Source organism: Apteryx mantelli, chromosome 15 (assembly GCF_036417845.1).
Source record: "Apteryx mantelli isolate bAptMan1 chromosome 15, bAptMan1.hap1, whole genome shotgun sequence".
Taxonomy (NCBI): domain Eukaryota; kingdom Metazoa; phylum Chordata; class Aves; order Apterygiformes; family Apterygidae; genus Apteryx; species Apteryx mantelli.
In genome coordinates, this window is record NC_089992.1 from 1,957,611 (window position 1) to 1,972,111 (window position 14,501).

Here is a 14,501-nt window from a genome sequence, read left to right on the forward strand (position 1 = left end):
GCGCCGCGGCCTTGGCAGGGAGCTGCCGGGAGGCAGCGCCGCTAAGAGCCTCCTCGCGCTGAACAAAGGAGCGAGGGATTCGCGGAGCCGAGCGCTCCGCTGGGTCGCTTCCAGCCCCTGAAAGATCCGATTCACAGATTTGTGGGGGACTCGAGCAGCTGGCTCCGTCACGTAGATTTTGCCTGCTGCCAGATTTTGGCAATTGCACACTGACTCGGGAGATAGGAATCCAGAATTCGAGGACTCCGAGCTTTCTGCTAGCTGGGTAATGAATTGAACAATTCATCATTTGATAAAATTTCCATGAAAAGAAGAAGGGGGGGGTGGGGCAGGGCAGGGGGGAAAAAGTGACCCGGCGTTGCGTTTTGCACAGTATGAACTACAGCACCCAGCGAGCCTACTGGCTGCAAACGGACAGTATTAAAGCCACAGATTAACGCTGCATTGAGTCAGAATTCAAACCCTCTAAAAAAACCCAGGCCAGAGAAGTCGCCTTTGATGAGAGCAATACTTTCTGAAACGAGGAGCTTCCCTTTTTAGACTCAAAGCCGCCCGCGGGGCTTGCTCCCCACCCCAGCAATCCCAGCAGAGCTGAAGAGCAGCGAACAGAACATCGGTGCCGTTTAAGAAAGGAGGGCTTGTTTTGCACTTTATTAGCAATTCATTACCGACAGCCTTGTTTTCCTCTGGATGCAGCTGGTGACTAAAGCGATGTTGCTGCCTCTTCCAGTTGCTGCGACGGCACCATTATACGGGATCTGCGGATCACGTGCTGCAGAACGGCCGAGCCCAGGCCGCGGCCGAGCACGCGGGACAAAAGGGGCCGGCGGCGCCGAACGCCGCTGGCAATACGCCCTGCGGCGATCGTTGCCGTTCATCTGCTTTCTAGACGTGTTGGTTTGCCCGCACCTAATATTACTAAAACTCATGCTAAAGGGTTTATCTGGAGCTTTTTTTTTTTCAGACATCAGAGCATGCACATCATCGAATTCATTTTGCAGGGGAACGTATAGAGAAGACTTCATCAAATGCAGCAATTTCTTCAGAAATGAAGTTGAGCTGTGCAGTCCAAAGCCCATTTTCTGTAAAGCCATTTTGCGTGGTAACGCGGCCCGGTACCTTCAAGCAAGCTTTGTACTGATTGAACCAGTATCAGCGTTTCCGTGGGATCAGCGTTTGCCCCAGACACTTTGAATCTGCCCTTACTGAGAACGCAAAGGACAACGCAGCTGGCTGTAAAAGCCGCTTCCAGGCGCCGCCGCCCGGCTCGCCGGCGCTGTAGCCGCTGCGCCCTCCCCACCGAGGGCTTCTGCGGTAATTGGAATTACTCCTTGCCCACGTTAGACTGCGTCATTCGTTACCAGCCTTCACCGCGGCAGACCGTAGATGCAATTTCCTCCCCGGGTTTCTGTTTTGGCTTCATCACGCCGCTGACTTAAGAGGATGAGCAGTTATCTAGACGATGTAACTCCATGACTAATGCCAATTAATAGATAGAAAAGTCGGAGGAGACCGTTCGGCCTAAACCACCCCACGGCGCATCCTCTTCTAAACTGCATCTTTCAGAAAAAACTCCAGGCGTTTTAAAACCGTATCCCTCCAAGTAAGACCCCCCCCCCCCCGAAGGTTGTTCTCACGATCCGTCCCCCCCCCGGCCCCAGCGCACGGGCGGGAGCTGGACGCGTCCTGGGGAGCCTCTGGGCGTTTCCAAGCTTCCCCGCGGCTCGAGCCGTCCGCCCCTGGACGGACCGTTTTCCCGGCATTGCAGCCTCGGCACCAAGCGCGGAGGAAACCCAACCCTCCCCGATCAGGCCGCTCTTCCTCACCTCCCTCGTGCTGCTCTTGGCGGTTTGGGGGCAATCAGGCGAATCCGCGATCCCGCGCGCGCTGCAACCGGAGGTTAAGTCTCCCCGTTCGGCCACTTTCCCCCGGCTCCTCTTATCCCTCCCGTGACTCACATCCGTGACTGAGCCCCCCCCTCGCTTTTCACTCCCCCAGGCCTTGCATCATCTGCCAACCATCAGGCCTGGCTTTGCGCTCTTCCTGCTCGCTGATAAGAAGCAGAACGTCATCCGGGGCAAGGCACGGCTCTGCAGCCCACGGAGCCCCGGAGCGGCTCCCAGCGCAGCAGGACCTCGGCTCACTCGGCCACGAGCCGCTTGTTCCTACAGCGGTTTTGCTTCTGAATCAGAATGGGAGTCACGGTGCCTTCGATCACCGTTACTGGCTTTATCAAGCTGCGGACGAAACACCCCGCGGGCAGGAACGAGGGCTGTTCTCCTCCGCCCCTGCCCCGCGCAGCTGCCACCTCTCCCCTCCGCGGGTTTCGGCTCGGCACGCCTGCTTCCAGCCGCTGGGCATCGCCGCAGGGCGACGGGCCCATCCGTCGCGCGGGCTGCCACCTCTGCCCCCGTACGTACAGGCACGTCTTTGGGGCGGAAAAGGTCTCTGGAAATAGGTCCCGACACGCTTTGCCTCTGTGGAAGTGGCACTTTATGCAGATGGGTTTCATGAGCTGGTTCATTGAGCTTTGCAACGTAGACCATAAGCACCGCTACGCAAAATGGATTTGGGTTTTTTTTCCCCATTTGCACGCAGCGGACACCACCCGGTCATGCTCGCTTGCACCTAATCGATCCCTCTTTGACTCGGCAGCAGCAGATGAGCCCCGGTGACCCAGGAGGTCCTGTCTGGACCCAGGTTCATCTCCTGGGAGTGAGGTACGGTGCAGCAGAGCTGGAGCACGGGCACCGCTCGCAGGGCTCTGGGCTGCTCCGGCTCAAATGCAATGCTGCGATGGTTTCTGTGGCCCAGCAGAAAAAAAGAAGATTCATTTCCAACCACTTTTGCAAGGCGGATGAGATAGTAAACATCAATGCGCTCCAGGATAATCAGGGCATGGAAGCACCAAGTCATCCAGATGAAAGTCCTCCTCTCCACGGAGTGGCCATGGGCCATGCCACAGGCCCAGCTGGGCTACATCAGGGTGAATTGCCCCCTTGGGATGGCACCTCCCCAGCTGCGGGACATTGCCCTCATTGACCCTTATTGCAGAGCCTGGAGAAAACCTCCCCAGGGCAGAGGCCCCAGGTTTGCTGGGGTTGCTCTTGGTGAGACCCATGAGCTCCTTCCCCTGGAATTTCCTGTTTGGAGATGTGGAAGAACCACACAGGAAGGAGATGGTTGGCTTCCAGCCCCAGGAGAGGTTTCACAGCATTTGAGTAGATTCCTCAATGTGAGTCGTGGGCTCTTCTTGCATTTCAATCAGTTCTTCTCCATCCTATTTATAACCTAAGATCTCCTCTCCTGGGTAGAAAACTCCCCCAAAAGAAGGAGGTGTGGGGATGTGCCGCGTTCGCTTGGCTTCCCTCCCGTGGGAGGCAGGGGGTGGCTTGGGGGCTGATGAAACCAGCTCGTGGGACATCCTGACAGCGTGCATCTCTGCCCCCATGCTGCCTCCCCACGCGGGCACTGTGCAGGAGCTTTTCCTGCTGATCCGACCTGCCCGGCAGCCTGCCCGTGCTTGGGGCTCGCGTTAAAATAGCCTTATCTGGCATTAGGCAATTGGACCCGATTTTTCCAGTCTGTTTTCATCCAAAGACAAAGGCTGCTCAGGAATATTTGCAAGGTTTGCAAACCCTACCCCTCGCTGCTGAGCTTTGCACCGCCTTGAAAGCGGCCCCACACCTGCCCTGGGACGGGCTGTGGTGGACGCCGACGTCCTCCAGGGCTCCCCCCTCGCAGGGGCAGCGAGGCACCGAACCCCTCGTTTACCCTGCCGTGGTAGAGCACCGCCGCCACGCAGCCAGAGCGGGTCGGCCACCGAAGGACCCTGGAAGGATCCTGGCACAGGCACGGCGGCAGGTTCAGGGCCCTGCTCTGGGGCTGCCTTTAGCTTGCATTAAGGTAGTCCACGTTGCAGGAAATAGTATATAACAGGGGATATTGGAGCTTTTGGGTGCTTTAATGAATGCATACTCTGTGCACGTACTATAGATCCTTTTAGTTTATGTATATATTTTTTCCTGACAATGAACAGAGGAGTCCTTTGCTTACTACAAAGCTTGTTTTCCTTGCAACCTCAAGGCCTTTTCTCAATTTAGCACTGAATAAATCTGCACTCAAAAAACAAAATATGTTAACAAGCACTACAGACTAATTGGCCTGGGTTAAACCTGACACTCTAATATCAGTAAGTTTGCAGGTTTTTAACCTCATTGACCTTCTGGGTCAGTCCTTCAATCCTTCTCTCAGCCCCCAGAAGAGCTGGAAACACTTATTTTAATACACAAATACTGGTGCATTTGTCCAGCTAGCAGGGGCTTTGCAACAGCACGACGCAGCACAAGACGCACCAGAAACAAATAACAACAGATGCAAAAGCTGGTGGCTGCTCAGCAAAAAGATCAAACCAGGCAATACGCAAGCTGCTTGCTAAGGACGGAGCTAGGGGAAGCACTTCATCCCCTGCACTGTCTTCACCAGCAGATCCGGTCCCAGAGCTCGGCTTCCTGCTCCTCAGCCTGGAGCTGCAACACCTCCAGTGCTCAGGCTGTGCAAGGCTCGTGTCCCTGCTGTGCCACCTCCAAACCAGGAGGTTGACTACGTCCAGCGCAAGAGGTGGCAGGCAGAGCACGGCACTGGGGTTTCCCCCCCCAAACCCACCTCGTCTCAGGGTTCAGTGAAGAACTACGCTGTTCCCGTTTGCTACGTGTGCGCAGGCAGCAGCCCTCGGGGTGCTTGGGCGCTGCACATTGATTACCTCAGCGCCATGCTCCACAAACCCGCATCGTGCACGTGCAACGATGGGCAAGGGCTTTGTTTGGCCTCTAACATCAGACCACATCCGGGGAAGTCCAGTCCCTTCACCCGCTGGCCGCTACGTGAGCGGTTTGCTGCACCCTCGCTGCATGCAGGACTGGGCTTGGTGGAGCTGAGCTGGTGCCCTGTGTTTGCTGGGAAAGCAAGTCTGCTCCCTGGCCCCTTGCGGAGGCAAACGCAGCACACAGGGCTGTGTCCTACCACCCAACCTAGCCCCAGAGCTGCACCAGCCCTGCGCGAGGCGGTTTGCTGCCCGGAGGGGGATTGCTAGCGGGGGGCACTGCTGCTTCACCCCAGTGCGTAAGCCTTTATGCATCTGCTCATCTGCACAGCTGCAAATTGGGGGCATGGGGCAAGCAGGTGAGTCTGGGCAGCTGTGATCCCCGTGTCCCGCTGCTCCCCTGCAAGGTATCCCCTTCCCCCGGATGCAGCTATGGCACAGAAATGAACTCAGCGTGACCCAGTGCCCCCAGGACAGGGCTTGCTCTGGGGCCACCCCAGCCGTGGCATCGCTCTGGCACTGTCCCACTGCAGGCAGGGGCCAAGGGGGGATTGCTGAGCGCGGCGCCCCGGCACCAGCTGCCGTGGGAAGCAGAAATGCGGAGCGCTCCCTAGAAAGCAGCACCTTCCCCCAGAGCGCTGCCAGTGCTTCGGGAAAGCAGAGCCTCCGCTTTGAGGTCTGGGAGAGACCCGGCAGAGGGTGAAACGGCAGAATTTCAGAACCGGAGCCGCTCTCTGCTCGCGACGCAGCCGCCCCCGGGAGAGCATCCCTCGCCGGGGGGGGGTTGCTCGGGGCCCGGCCGTCGCACCCCACAGCGTGCAGCGCCCTGATGCCCCCGCGCCCGCCGCCCTCCCCTCGGGCAGCCACCTGCGGAGACCGGGCAGCACCGGCCGGGCGGGCCGGGCCGAGCCGAGCGGCTTAGCGGGCTCCGGGGCCCCTCGCTGCCGCCCGGCCCGGTGCTCCCGGGCCTCCCGCGCCGCCGCTCAAAGGGTTAAAAATGCAGCAGAGCCGGGAGCTGGCGATGGAGCAACTTGGAGATGCGGGAAGCGGCTCGGGCGGGGGGCGCGGGAGGCTGCTGCCGCCGCCGCCGCGCCCCGGTGCCGGTGCCGGTTCCCCCGCGGCATCCCGGGGGGCCGCGCTCCGGCCCGGTGCCGCAGCCGGAGCCTCGCCAGCCCGCGGCGCGGCGCGGCTCGGGGGCGCGGGCCGAGACGGGCAGGTCCTTACCTTGGTGACAGTCATGCAGAACCGCGGGGAGAAGTGAGCGAGCTCTCCGGAAAGCAGCGATTGGGGAGGGGGGGGGGGGGGAGGCGGGAGGAAAACAGACAAAAACAAACAAACAAACAAAAACCCCCAGCGGAGCCCCGGGGCAGGGTTTGGGGCGAGCGGAGCCGCCGCTGCTCCCGCAGAGGCACCGGCGTCAGCGGCTGCGGGCAGAGCCGGGAGCTGCCGCCGCGCAGCGGGGCCGCGGCCGGGGCCGGGGCCGGTGCCCGGCGGGGCCGCAACGCCGGAGCCGCCCGGGCCGCAGGCAGGCAGGCAGGCAGGCAGGGCCCCGGCAGCGGGGGAAGAGGCGGCGGAGGGGGAAGCGAGGGAGGAGAGCGCGGCGGAGAGGGAGGGCGGGCGGGCGGCGGAGGGAAGCGCCAGGACGGAGCGCGGGGCAGGCGCGGGGGGAATAATTGCCATTCAGCTCCGAGGAGAAAAGGCCGGGTTTTTTTTAACTCTTTGGAAGCCGAACTTCCTATTTCCGGGGGGCCGCAGCCCGGCGGGCACCTGCTGCGCTTCCCACCCCGCTCCCGCTCCGGCCGCTTGCTCGGGGCTGCGCCAGCGCTGAGCGCTTATAAATAAATGCATGTAATAGCAGAGCCCTTTTCTCCAGGCGGGCCGAGCCGGTGCGAGGCGGCCATGGCTCCCGTTAATCGCTGCTGCCGGGGCCGCATCGCGCCGCGCCGGGGGCGGCTTTGCTCCGCGGGGCCGAGGCGGGCGCGAGCGGCGCCCCGTGCTTACCGCGAATCGCCCCAAATCCGGGTTTTGCGGCGATCTCCGGGGCCTCGCAGCGGCCGGCGCGTTCCCGTGCTTACAGGCTGGAAGGGCAATTGTTTTCTTCCACCCAAGGCAATAAAAATAAACGCTCCTTTCGGAGCACTAGACAGGCTGTGCCCGAATAAACCGCCCCCCCCGCAGCGCTGCCCCCGCCGAGGCGCCCACGCGGGAGGAAATAAGTTGTTTTTCCATTTTTTTTTCCCCCCCTCTCCAATGTAAACGTCGGGACTGCTGCAGCTTCCCCACGTCGGTGAGAAGAGCAGCTGCACGAGCAGCTCTTCCAGTAGCTGCAGTTTTTATGCCAACCCAGCGAAAGTTTTTCAGAATTTTTAGCTTAGCCACTATTTTTAAAAATTCCATGAAACATCTTATTGTATCTAATAAGCGATTTTTTTTCTACTGTTGTAGCCTGTGACAAGTGACTTTTTAATGCTAGAAGAGTCTGGGGAGTGGAGAAGCGATGGTTCGGCTGCGCGGGCACGCACAACACAGCCACCGTGCTCCCGCACGACGGCCCGTGACTCAGGCAGCATCGAGCCCCAGAGCAAACACACCTAATTCTGCATGGCACGGTCGAATTGGACAGAAAAACCCCAAAGGGGAGGCTGCGGCAGGTGCCTGCTGCAGCAAAGGTTTGCCTCTGCTAGCAAGGGTTTTGCACCAGCTGTGAAACAGAGGCTTTTTGTCACTTTTTTAAAGCTCCTCATCGTTCGAGCTGAGAGGCAAAATTTGCAAGTAGCGTTTTAAGTCATTGTCTCCTGGGTATATAGAGCTGAAGACAGCACAGTACAAACTCACCGCAGAATCATCCAGCCATTAGGCCTTGCACAAAATTATTTTATTGCTGCTGCATTAAAAATACTTGAGGCCAAAAAAAAAAATGCACTTCCCATTCCCCTTAAAGAAAAGCACTCTGCCAATAAACAAAGGATTTCCTTTTTATAAGGCGATTATACAGCCAAGAGTCTGATGAAAGATTACTGAGTTTTATTCTCGTGCCGAGCCTTTCCATAAAATATTAGAGGATCTGATAACAAGTGCATACCGAGAGAGCTGTAAAAAATGGCTGTCCACAGACACTCCTCTATAAAGCGGCTCTGTTTTCAATGATGAAACGTGTTCTGCGAGCTGGATTTGAACTGGCGAGGAAGGTTAATGCATTTAACGTAGAGTTAATTACATTAGCCAGCAGAACAAGCCGCCTCTAATTCCTGAAGCACCTAGGAATGACCTCTTTTCTGCAAATACCCCATTTTTCCCTGCAAGCCGGTGAACGGAGCAGAAGGCCGCTGTGGATGGAGGATGTGCTTAAAACTAGAATGTGCTCGTGAACCGACCCAGGCGGAGGGCGTAGAGGCCCTAAGGCACCAAATGAGGAGAAAACAGCCTCTTGCACCATTTTGGAGGAACCACGAGGTTCTTTATTGACCAAATGGTGGAAAGCTCCTGGAGGCATCTGCAGCTGCAGGTCCTGGGGCGGGGATGGAGCGAGAGCTTAAAATAAAGGAATGAACCTGCCAGGCTGCAGGGTGCCTGGGGTGCGCCGAGCCCCGTGTCTGGTCTCGCTGGCTGCCACTGAGCCCCGGTGCCGGTAGCCTGGGAACGCCGGCGCCCGGAGCGCTCCTCGCCGCGGCGCCTCTCGCACATGCAGCTGGAGCTGCTGGAGTTAATTAGCACCAATTAACTGACTGAAACAACCCAGTGCTTTGCCGCTTGGTGCAGTGAGCTGGGACAGCTGGCGAAGGTCGGGCAAGGCAGGAAAGGCTTCTGAAAAGCCGTGTTTTCCCGAAACGCTCCGCCGAGGGCAGACCCCTGCTTGGGGAGAGGCGAGACTTTGCAGCCGTGGGAGAACTGCAGCGGCGATGAGCTTGCTGAGCGCGGGGAGGCTCCCGGTGCGGGGCGGCCGGCGGCGCTGCAGCGGCTTGCGGGAGCCCCGCTGCTGCGGCGGCGGCAGCGCTAACGAGCGCGCGGGGCTCAGCGCTGACGCCTCGCAGGGGCTGGCGCGCAGCGTGAAAGAAAACCTTCCCTTAGCTTTGCCCCACAGCGGTTTCAGGAAAATAGCACGGGCTCCTTGCCTCACTGGTACAGCTCCAAATCGCAAGGCTTTTGGTGGGCCGGAAAGGATTTTATTATAGTTTGGATCAAAATTAAGACTGTAATAGGTTGCAGGGACTTTGTTACTGGGTTTTGCTTTGAAGATTTGCTGGGGCTTCGTTCAAGGCCTGGACTGAGGTTGTGGCTCTCGGGGGCTGGGGAGGGGCAGAGTTTGCACCGGCCGCGGAGAACTGCAATCACAGCGCTCCGCTCGCCTCCCAGCGCCACGCGCGGCCGCCCGGAGCATGCCGGCCGCGAGCTCCAGGGAAAGGAGATGCTCGGCATCTGCAAGCCACTTCCTGCTGGCATGGTGCGGCATCCCGCTCCGGCCTCCTCCGGCAGCCGGAACTGCGAGCAGCAGCGCTGGCTGCGGCAGCGCCCTCCACATCCGCACCGGGAGAGACACCCATAGGCGACTTCGGCCGCGCAGGGAGAATCGTCGGGCCCGCGGTGCCCGGCAGCCCCTGCTCGGCGCGCGGCTGTGGGAACGTGCCGAGGACACCCGGAGCCTCCCTGCGGGATGCTGCGGTGTGGCCAGGCTGGGACCGGGGGGAGGCTGCGGAGCCCCAGGCGCGCCGTGGCGGGGAGGGAGCCCGCGTTTCACGCCCGCCGGAGCAGGCGCCTGCAGGGACACGACGGCTCCCTGGACAAGCTGCTCCCGCCGAGCGCAGCAGTGGGTCGGGCTTTTCGGGATTGGGTTGCCTGGGGCTCCCTCTCACGGCTGTCTCCAGGCCCTGCTTCCCCCGGCTCCTCTCCGGGAGAGGTTTTCCCCCACGGCGCCCCTGTGGCACCGAGCACCATCCTGCTCCTAAAAGCGATTAATGGTAAAACGGGATGCAGATGCCCAAAGGGCCCTGGGATCCCGGCATGCCATGTGCACAGGCCACGCGTGAGCTCTCGCCATCCGGCAGTGTGCTGCATCCCAGACCCCGGGCCTGACGGCACATCCCGGGCTCCAGGGCCTCCTTCCTGCAATTGTGACTAAGGGACTTCGCTTGCCCTGGAGCGTTGGAGCAGCCCCAGCGTTATCTGCGTGGCGAGAGCCGGGCGCAGAGGTGCCGCTCCGGATTCCAGGAATTGCAGGGCCTGGGAAGGAGCGGGAGAGCGCCCGCTGCTCGCCCTGGCCCAGAGCTCGGCTCGGCCACGCGCTGCCCTGCAGGGCCGTTAGCGGTGATTAACAACAGTAATTACGGAAGCAGCTTGGGGGGGGGGTGCTGCCCCCCGGTCCCCCCCCCCCCCGGCCCCGCAGCGTCGCCGGCAGCTGGAGCCCAACTGCGCTGCGGCTGCACCCGGAGCTCGCCTGCCCCCCGGCCCTTCGCACCGCCTGCCGCAGCCCTTCTCCGTGCTTGTCTGTGCCGCTAACCGGCTGCGGCTGCTGAGCAGCGGAGGGGAGACGCGGCGCCGGTGGGTGCGAGCGATTAAAGCAAGCCCTCAGGAAAACCGGAGGCTGCCGTCCGGCTGCGCCGCGGCCGGGTCCACGCTGCGGGCCCGCGGCTGCCCGGCGCCGTGCCTCCCCTTGCTCCGGGGCCGCTTCCCGGAGAAGCACCGCCAAAGCTGTCCTCGCTGTCGGCCGCGGCGACCCGTCGCTCAGGACCTGCCTTGCTCAGGCCAGACTCGGTCCGGCGCCGGCTCTGAGGTCGGTCCTGTTGCACCAGGGACGAATTTAGCCCTTCGTTTGGTGCAGCTCTTGGAAAGCATCGTCTCGATTGCACCCGTCTGAGCTCGTGGACGTACGAGAATAATAACGAAGCAGCGCTGTAAGGCATAATTACCACGTCGCCAGAGAGCCCTCGTTAGGAGGCGATTCGGGAACGGAGCTGGATGAGTCTCTCGCCGCAAGCCGATGGTGGAGCTCGCTCCGGTGGTCCAGGTCAGGCCCAAAACTCCCGCGAGAGGTCCGCCTGCCGCCCGGGCGGGACGCCGAAACGCTGGGCGCTGGGTCTGGTGGGATGCTCTTCCTCACCCAGCACTGCTGCCTACAGACGGAAACACGTGTTCGTGTCTTCCAGGTCCATGCTCCGTCTCTGCAAGGCTTATGCCCCTGAAATGAAGAGCGTATGGTCCTGTGCTAGCGAATCCTCGATTATTTGACTCTTAGGAAAAGATCCACTGAGCTGGTTCCTTGCCCTGCTGAAAACCAATTACGGTTCTCCGAGATGCTCCATCACTAAACCGAGGCGGAAAAGCAGCCAAAACTGAATTCATTGTTTGCACTGGCTAAAATTACACTGAAATAAATATCGTATGGATACGACACACAGTCTGTGCACAGCAAATTTTTCTGGATTATCCCCTGACTTACTGCAGCTGTGACTTATACCGAAGTTAATGTTTGTATTTCATACTGGATAATTTATTGAGAAGCCCGGAGATGGGCTTTTATCTGCTTTGATGAAAGTTCATCTGGAATAACAACTCTTGGTAGGACTCGGTGCTTGGATCGCACCGACGGCCCGAGCCCTTGCGCCTGCGAGCAAGATGTTTCCATTTAGAAGCACTGTTAGCAAGAGCAAACATCTCCCTCTTGCCGACGCGCAGCGCTCTCCCCTCCGCCGCAGGCATCTGCTTCGCGTTAGCACTGGACGGGGTCCCGTGCGCTCAGGAACGAGGAGGCGAACTTGGAGCTGTTTCGGCTCGTTTCGAGTATGAGCCGAACGTGGCGCACGAACAGAAAGGGAACGGGCTCCACCGGGCAGAGGGAACGGGAGCCACGTCCACGCCTCCCGGGGGAAAAGTGCGGCGGGCAGCGCGGCAGGGGGACCGGCGGGAGCGTGGTCCCAGGGTGGCACATCGGCATCGCGAATGGTGGCGGAGGCCCCCGGCATGGCAGGAGCTGCCGCCGGATTTGGGGCTTCCCGGCTCTGCTCCGCCAGCCGGGCGGCATCGGGGCTCGGCGAGGCCGGGTGCTCCTGGCGCTCTCCAAGTGGGGAAAGCGATTCCTGCAGATAAGGATGGCCAAGGAGGAGGGAGCGCAAGTCGGACCCAGCCCGTCTTGCGTCTTGCTGTTTACGCAGCGTCTGCTCATAGCTGGCTCTGCCGTAGCTCCTGCTTCGGTAGCCCGTGACGATGGGAAACGCTCTGCAGCAGACGGCGGAGGGAATAACAGAGTCGCTGCAGGGAACCAGCGCCAAGCAAGGGACCCGAGGCCGGAGCATCCGACGGGAAGGCATCCCCGCACCACCACAGACCTGGGAGCTGCCGGGACATGACCGGTGCAAAGTGAGCTGACCGCGTGCCCGGGACGCATCCGTGTCCTACCGCGCACCTCCCTGCACCCTAGCAATGCACGCGGGCGTCCACCCAAAAACTGCTGGGGTTTGGGGCTGGGCTGCTTTGGGGAGGTGAATTGCTGCTTGCAGCCCACGCGGGCAAGGCAGCGTCCTTTCAGGCGGACCACGAGGCCCCTAGCAGCGCTCGCTGGCTTGGACTCGCAGCGTGCTATAGGCAGCTATAGCACAGTGCGTTTGGACTTCCCAGCGCGCGGAGGCTTGGCAGCACCGGAGGAGAGGACGGTCGCTGAGCGCAGCTGAGGAGCGCAAGTCCTCAGGCCACAGGAAAGCAATTAAACACGCGCTCGAGCTCCCACCTGCTGCAGAAATTAGGATGTGCTTGAAGTTAAGCACACGCCTAAGTGCTGCCCGCCGCCGGGGTCACTGCCTGGACGCGGCCTGAAACCGCCTGTGGCTGAGTTGTTTGTTGCAAATCACCCGGAATTTTGCAAAATTTACTGATCCTTTATCTTTCTTGCTCTGTGGGAATGAGCAGCTGCACATGGAGGAAGCAGAAGAGGATGCAAAGGGAGGGATCTCACCAGCGCCTGCAGCCGGTCGACTGAGAGAAAACTGCAATTTTCCAGATATTTGAGCGGCATTTGCAGCCAGAGTGGCACTTTGAACTCAGCTTCATCCAGTGCAAATCACCGAGCAAAGAAAAACCGACTTCTGGGTGGCAACATTCGACCAGCATATTAGGAAGACAAATTTCTCCAAAAATGCCGAATCTCCACCTTTCGATCGGTTTTTGCTGCCCGGGCTGCCCCATGGAGGAGCGCACTGCCCCGAGCTGCGGCCGGCGGCGCCCGCGGGGGCTCGGCGCTGGCACCGCGTGAACCTCGGCGCGGTTTCGCCCCTGCGTTTCGGCACACCCCTGGCTGCTTTGAATTGTGGATCTGGGCTAGCGAGGGTGGAAAACGCCCGGAGGTTACCGCATTTTTTCCATGGGCTTTCGGGAGGGGGGAGGCCAGGCTCTCTGCACCAACCCGGGTGTTTGTGGCTGGGGGCACAACAGGCTTTAAAACTGTTTTAAAGGAGCAGGTCTTTGAAAGCGCCTGCTCCCTTTTGGTGTGCTGGGCGCGCTGCGGCTTTGGCGGCTCCTGTCCCGGCGAGGAAACGCTCCGTTTTCCTAGCGACCTCCCAGACCGGCGATCGGGCGGATCTGCAGCTCCTCCCGGGCAGAACTGCTATTTGCATCGACAAGTGCAAGCGCAGCCTGCCGCTGCCCTGCCGCCCGGCCCCGTTCCGGGGGCTCCCGGCCCCTCGGGAGGAGGGATGAGAAGCTCTTGGAAAGGCTGCTTTCTCCGATTCGGCCTCGCTGCAATGGGACCCCTCGCCTCGGCGCCCACCCTCGTCCCAGCCCCCGCGCCGGCGCTCCTCCGGCCCGTCCTCGTCGTCCCTCGCCGGGGACGTTCGTTCCCTCCTTCCCTCCTCCCCGGGAGCGTCGTGGCAAAAGTGGCCGGCGGGTGCGATGCAAAGGGCGGTTCGGTCGCTACCCCTCGTCTCGCCCCGTTTCTCCCTGGCGGGACCGAGTCGGCTCAGACGCTCAAATGCCTGATGCTGATTTATGTTTAAACGGAGCCCGGATTTAAGGCTGCGCTGAGCCGCATCTCCCGCTGGGGAAGGGCGTCCATTGAAGCTGGAACCGTGGAGGATGCGGCGGCAGGCGGGAAAGTGGCAGGGCTCGGAGCCAGGGGGACGTGGAAGCAGGGCTCCGCTTTAAGGAGAGCCCTGGCAGGAGGCCTGGCCCGCGGGAAGGCGGCCCGGGCCGTTTAAGAAGGGTTTTCCGTCGCTCGCCGCGGTTGTTTGGCGCATGCATTTGGCAGCGGCATCCGACGTGCATTTTAAAAGGAAACGTGAAGCGCCCGGCCCACTTGCTCGCTCTCCTGTCGCGGCACGGGCACCCCACGTCCCCGCGGGCTCGAGGCAGCCGTAGGCTTCGGGAGCCGTGCAGGGTTGCGGGAGCCATCCGGCGGGGTGCCTGCAGCCCATCAGCACGGCCTCAGGCCTTTCGGGGGGGGGGGGGGGAGCGGAGCTGCCGCCCTGCTGCGGGAGGGGAGCGCGGCAGAACGAGCCCCGCTCCAGAGGCAGGCGCAGCCCGGCGCCTCCCACGGGCGGCATCCTTGGGGGCTGAGCCAGGGCCCACCGCAGCCGTCCGAGGGGCGAAGCCTGGGGTGCCCAGCAGCGCTTCGGGGGGCCGAGCCCGGTGCACAGCGCAGCATTTTGGGGGGCTGAGCCTGGGATGCAGCACCACATCCATTGGGGGCTGAGACTGG

The 14,501-nt window shown here is 61.0% G+C and overlaps 1 protein-coding gene across 3 annotated transcripts in view; it reads right to left on the reverse strand.

Annotated features, from left to right (window-relative positions):
* CORO2B (coronin 2B) overlaps nucleotides 1-6,283 on the reverse strand; it is a 31,575-nt gene extending 25,292 nt beyond the window's left edge. The window contains exon 1 of one of the 3 annotated variants that reach the window (XM_067305246.1): nucleotides 6,047-6,283. In XM_067305246.1, the coding sequence (XP_067161347.1) occupies nucleotides 6,047-6,061 (15 nt within the window). In that variant the 5' untranslated portion in view covers nucleotides 6,062-6,283. Of the gene's footprint in view, nucleotides 1-1,826; nucleotides 1,916-6,046 lie in introns of those variants that run through there. The other 2 variants (XM_067305243.1, XM_067305245.1) reach the window with 2 other exon arrangements.
* Between the last annotated feature and the right edge of the window lie 8,218 nt (nucleotides 6,284-14,501).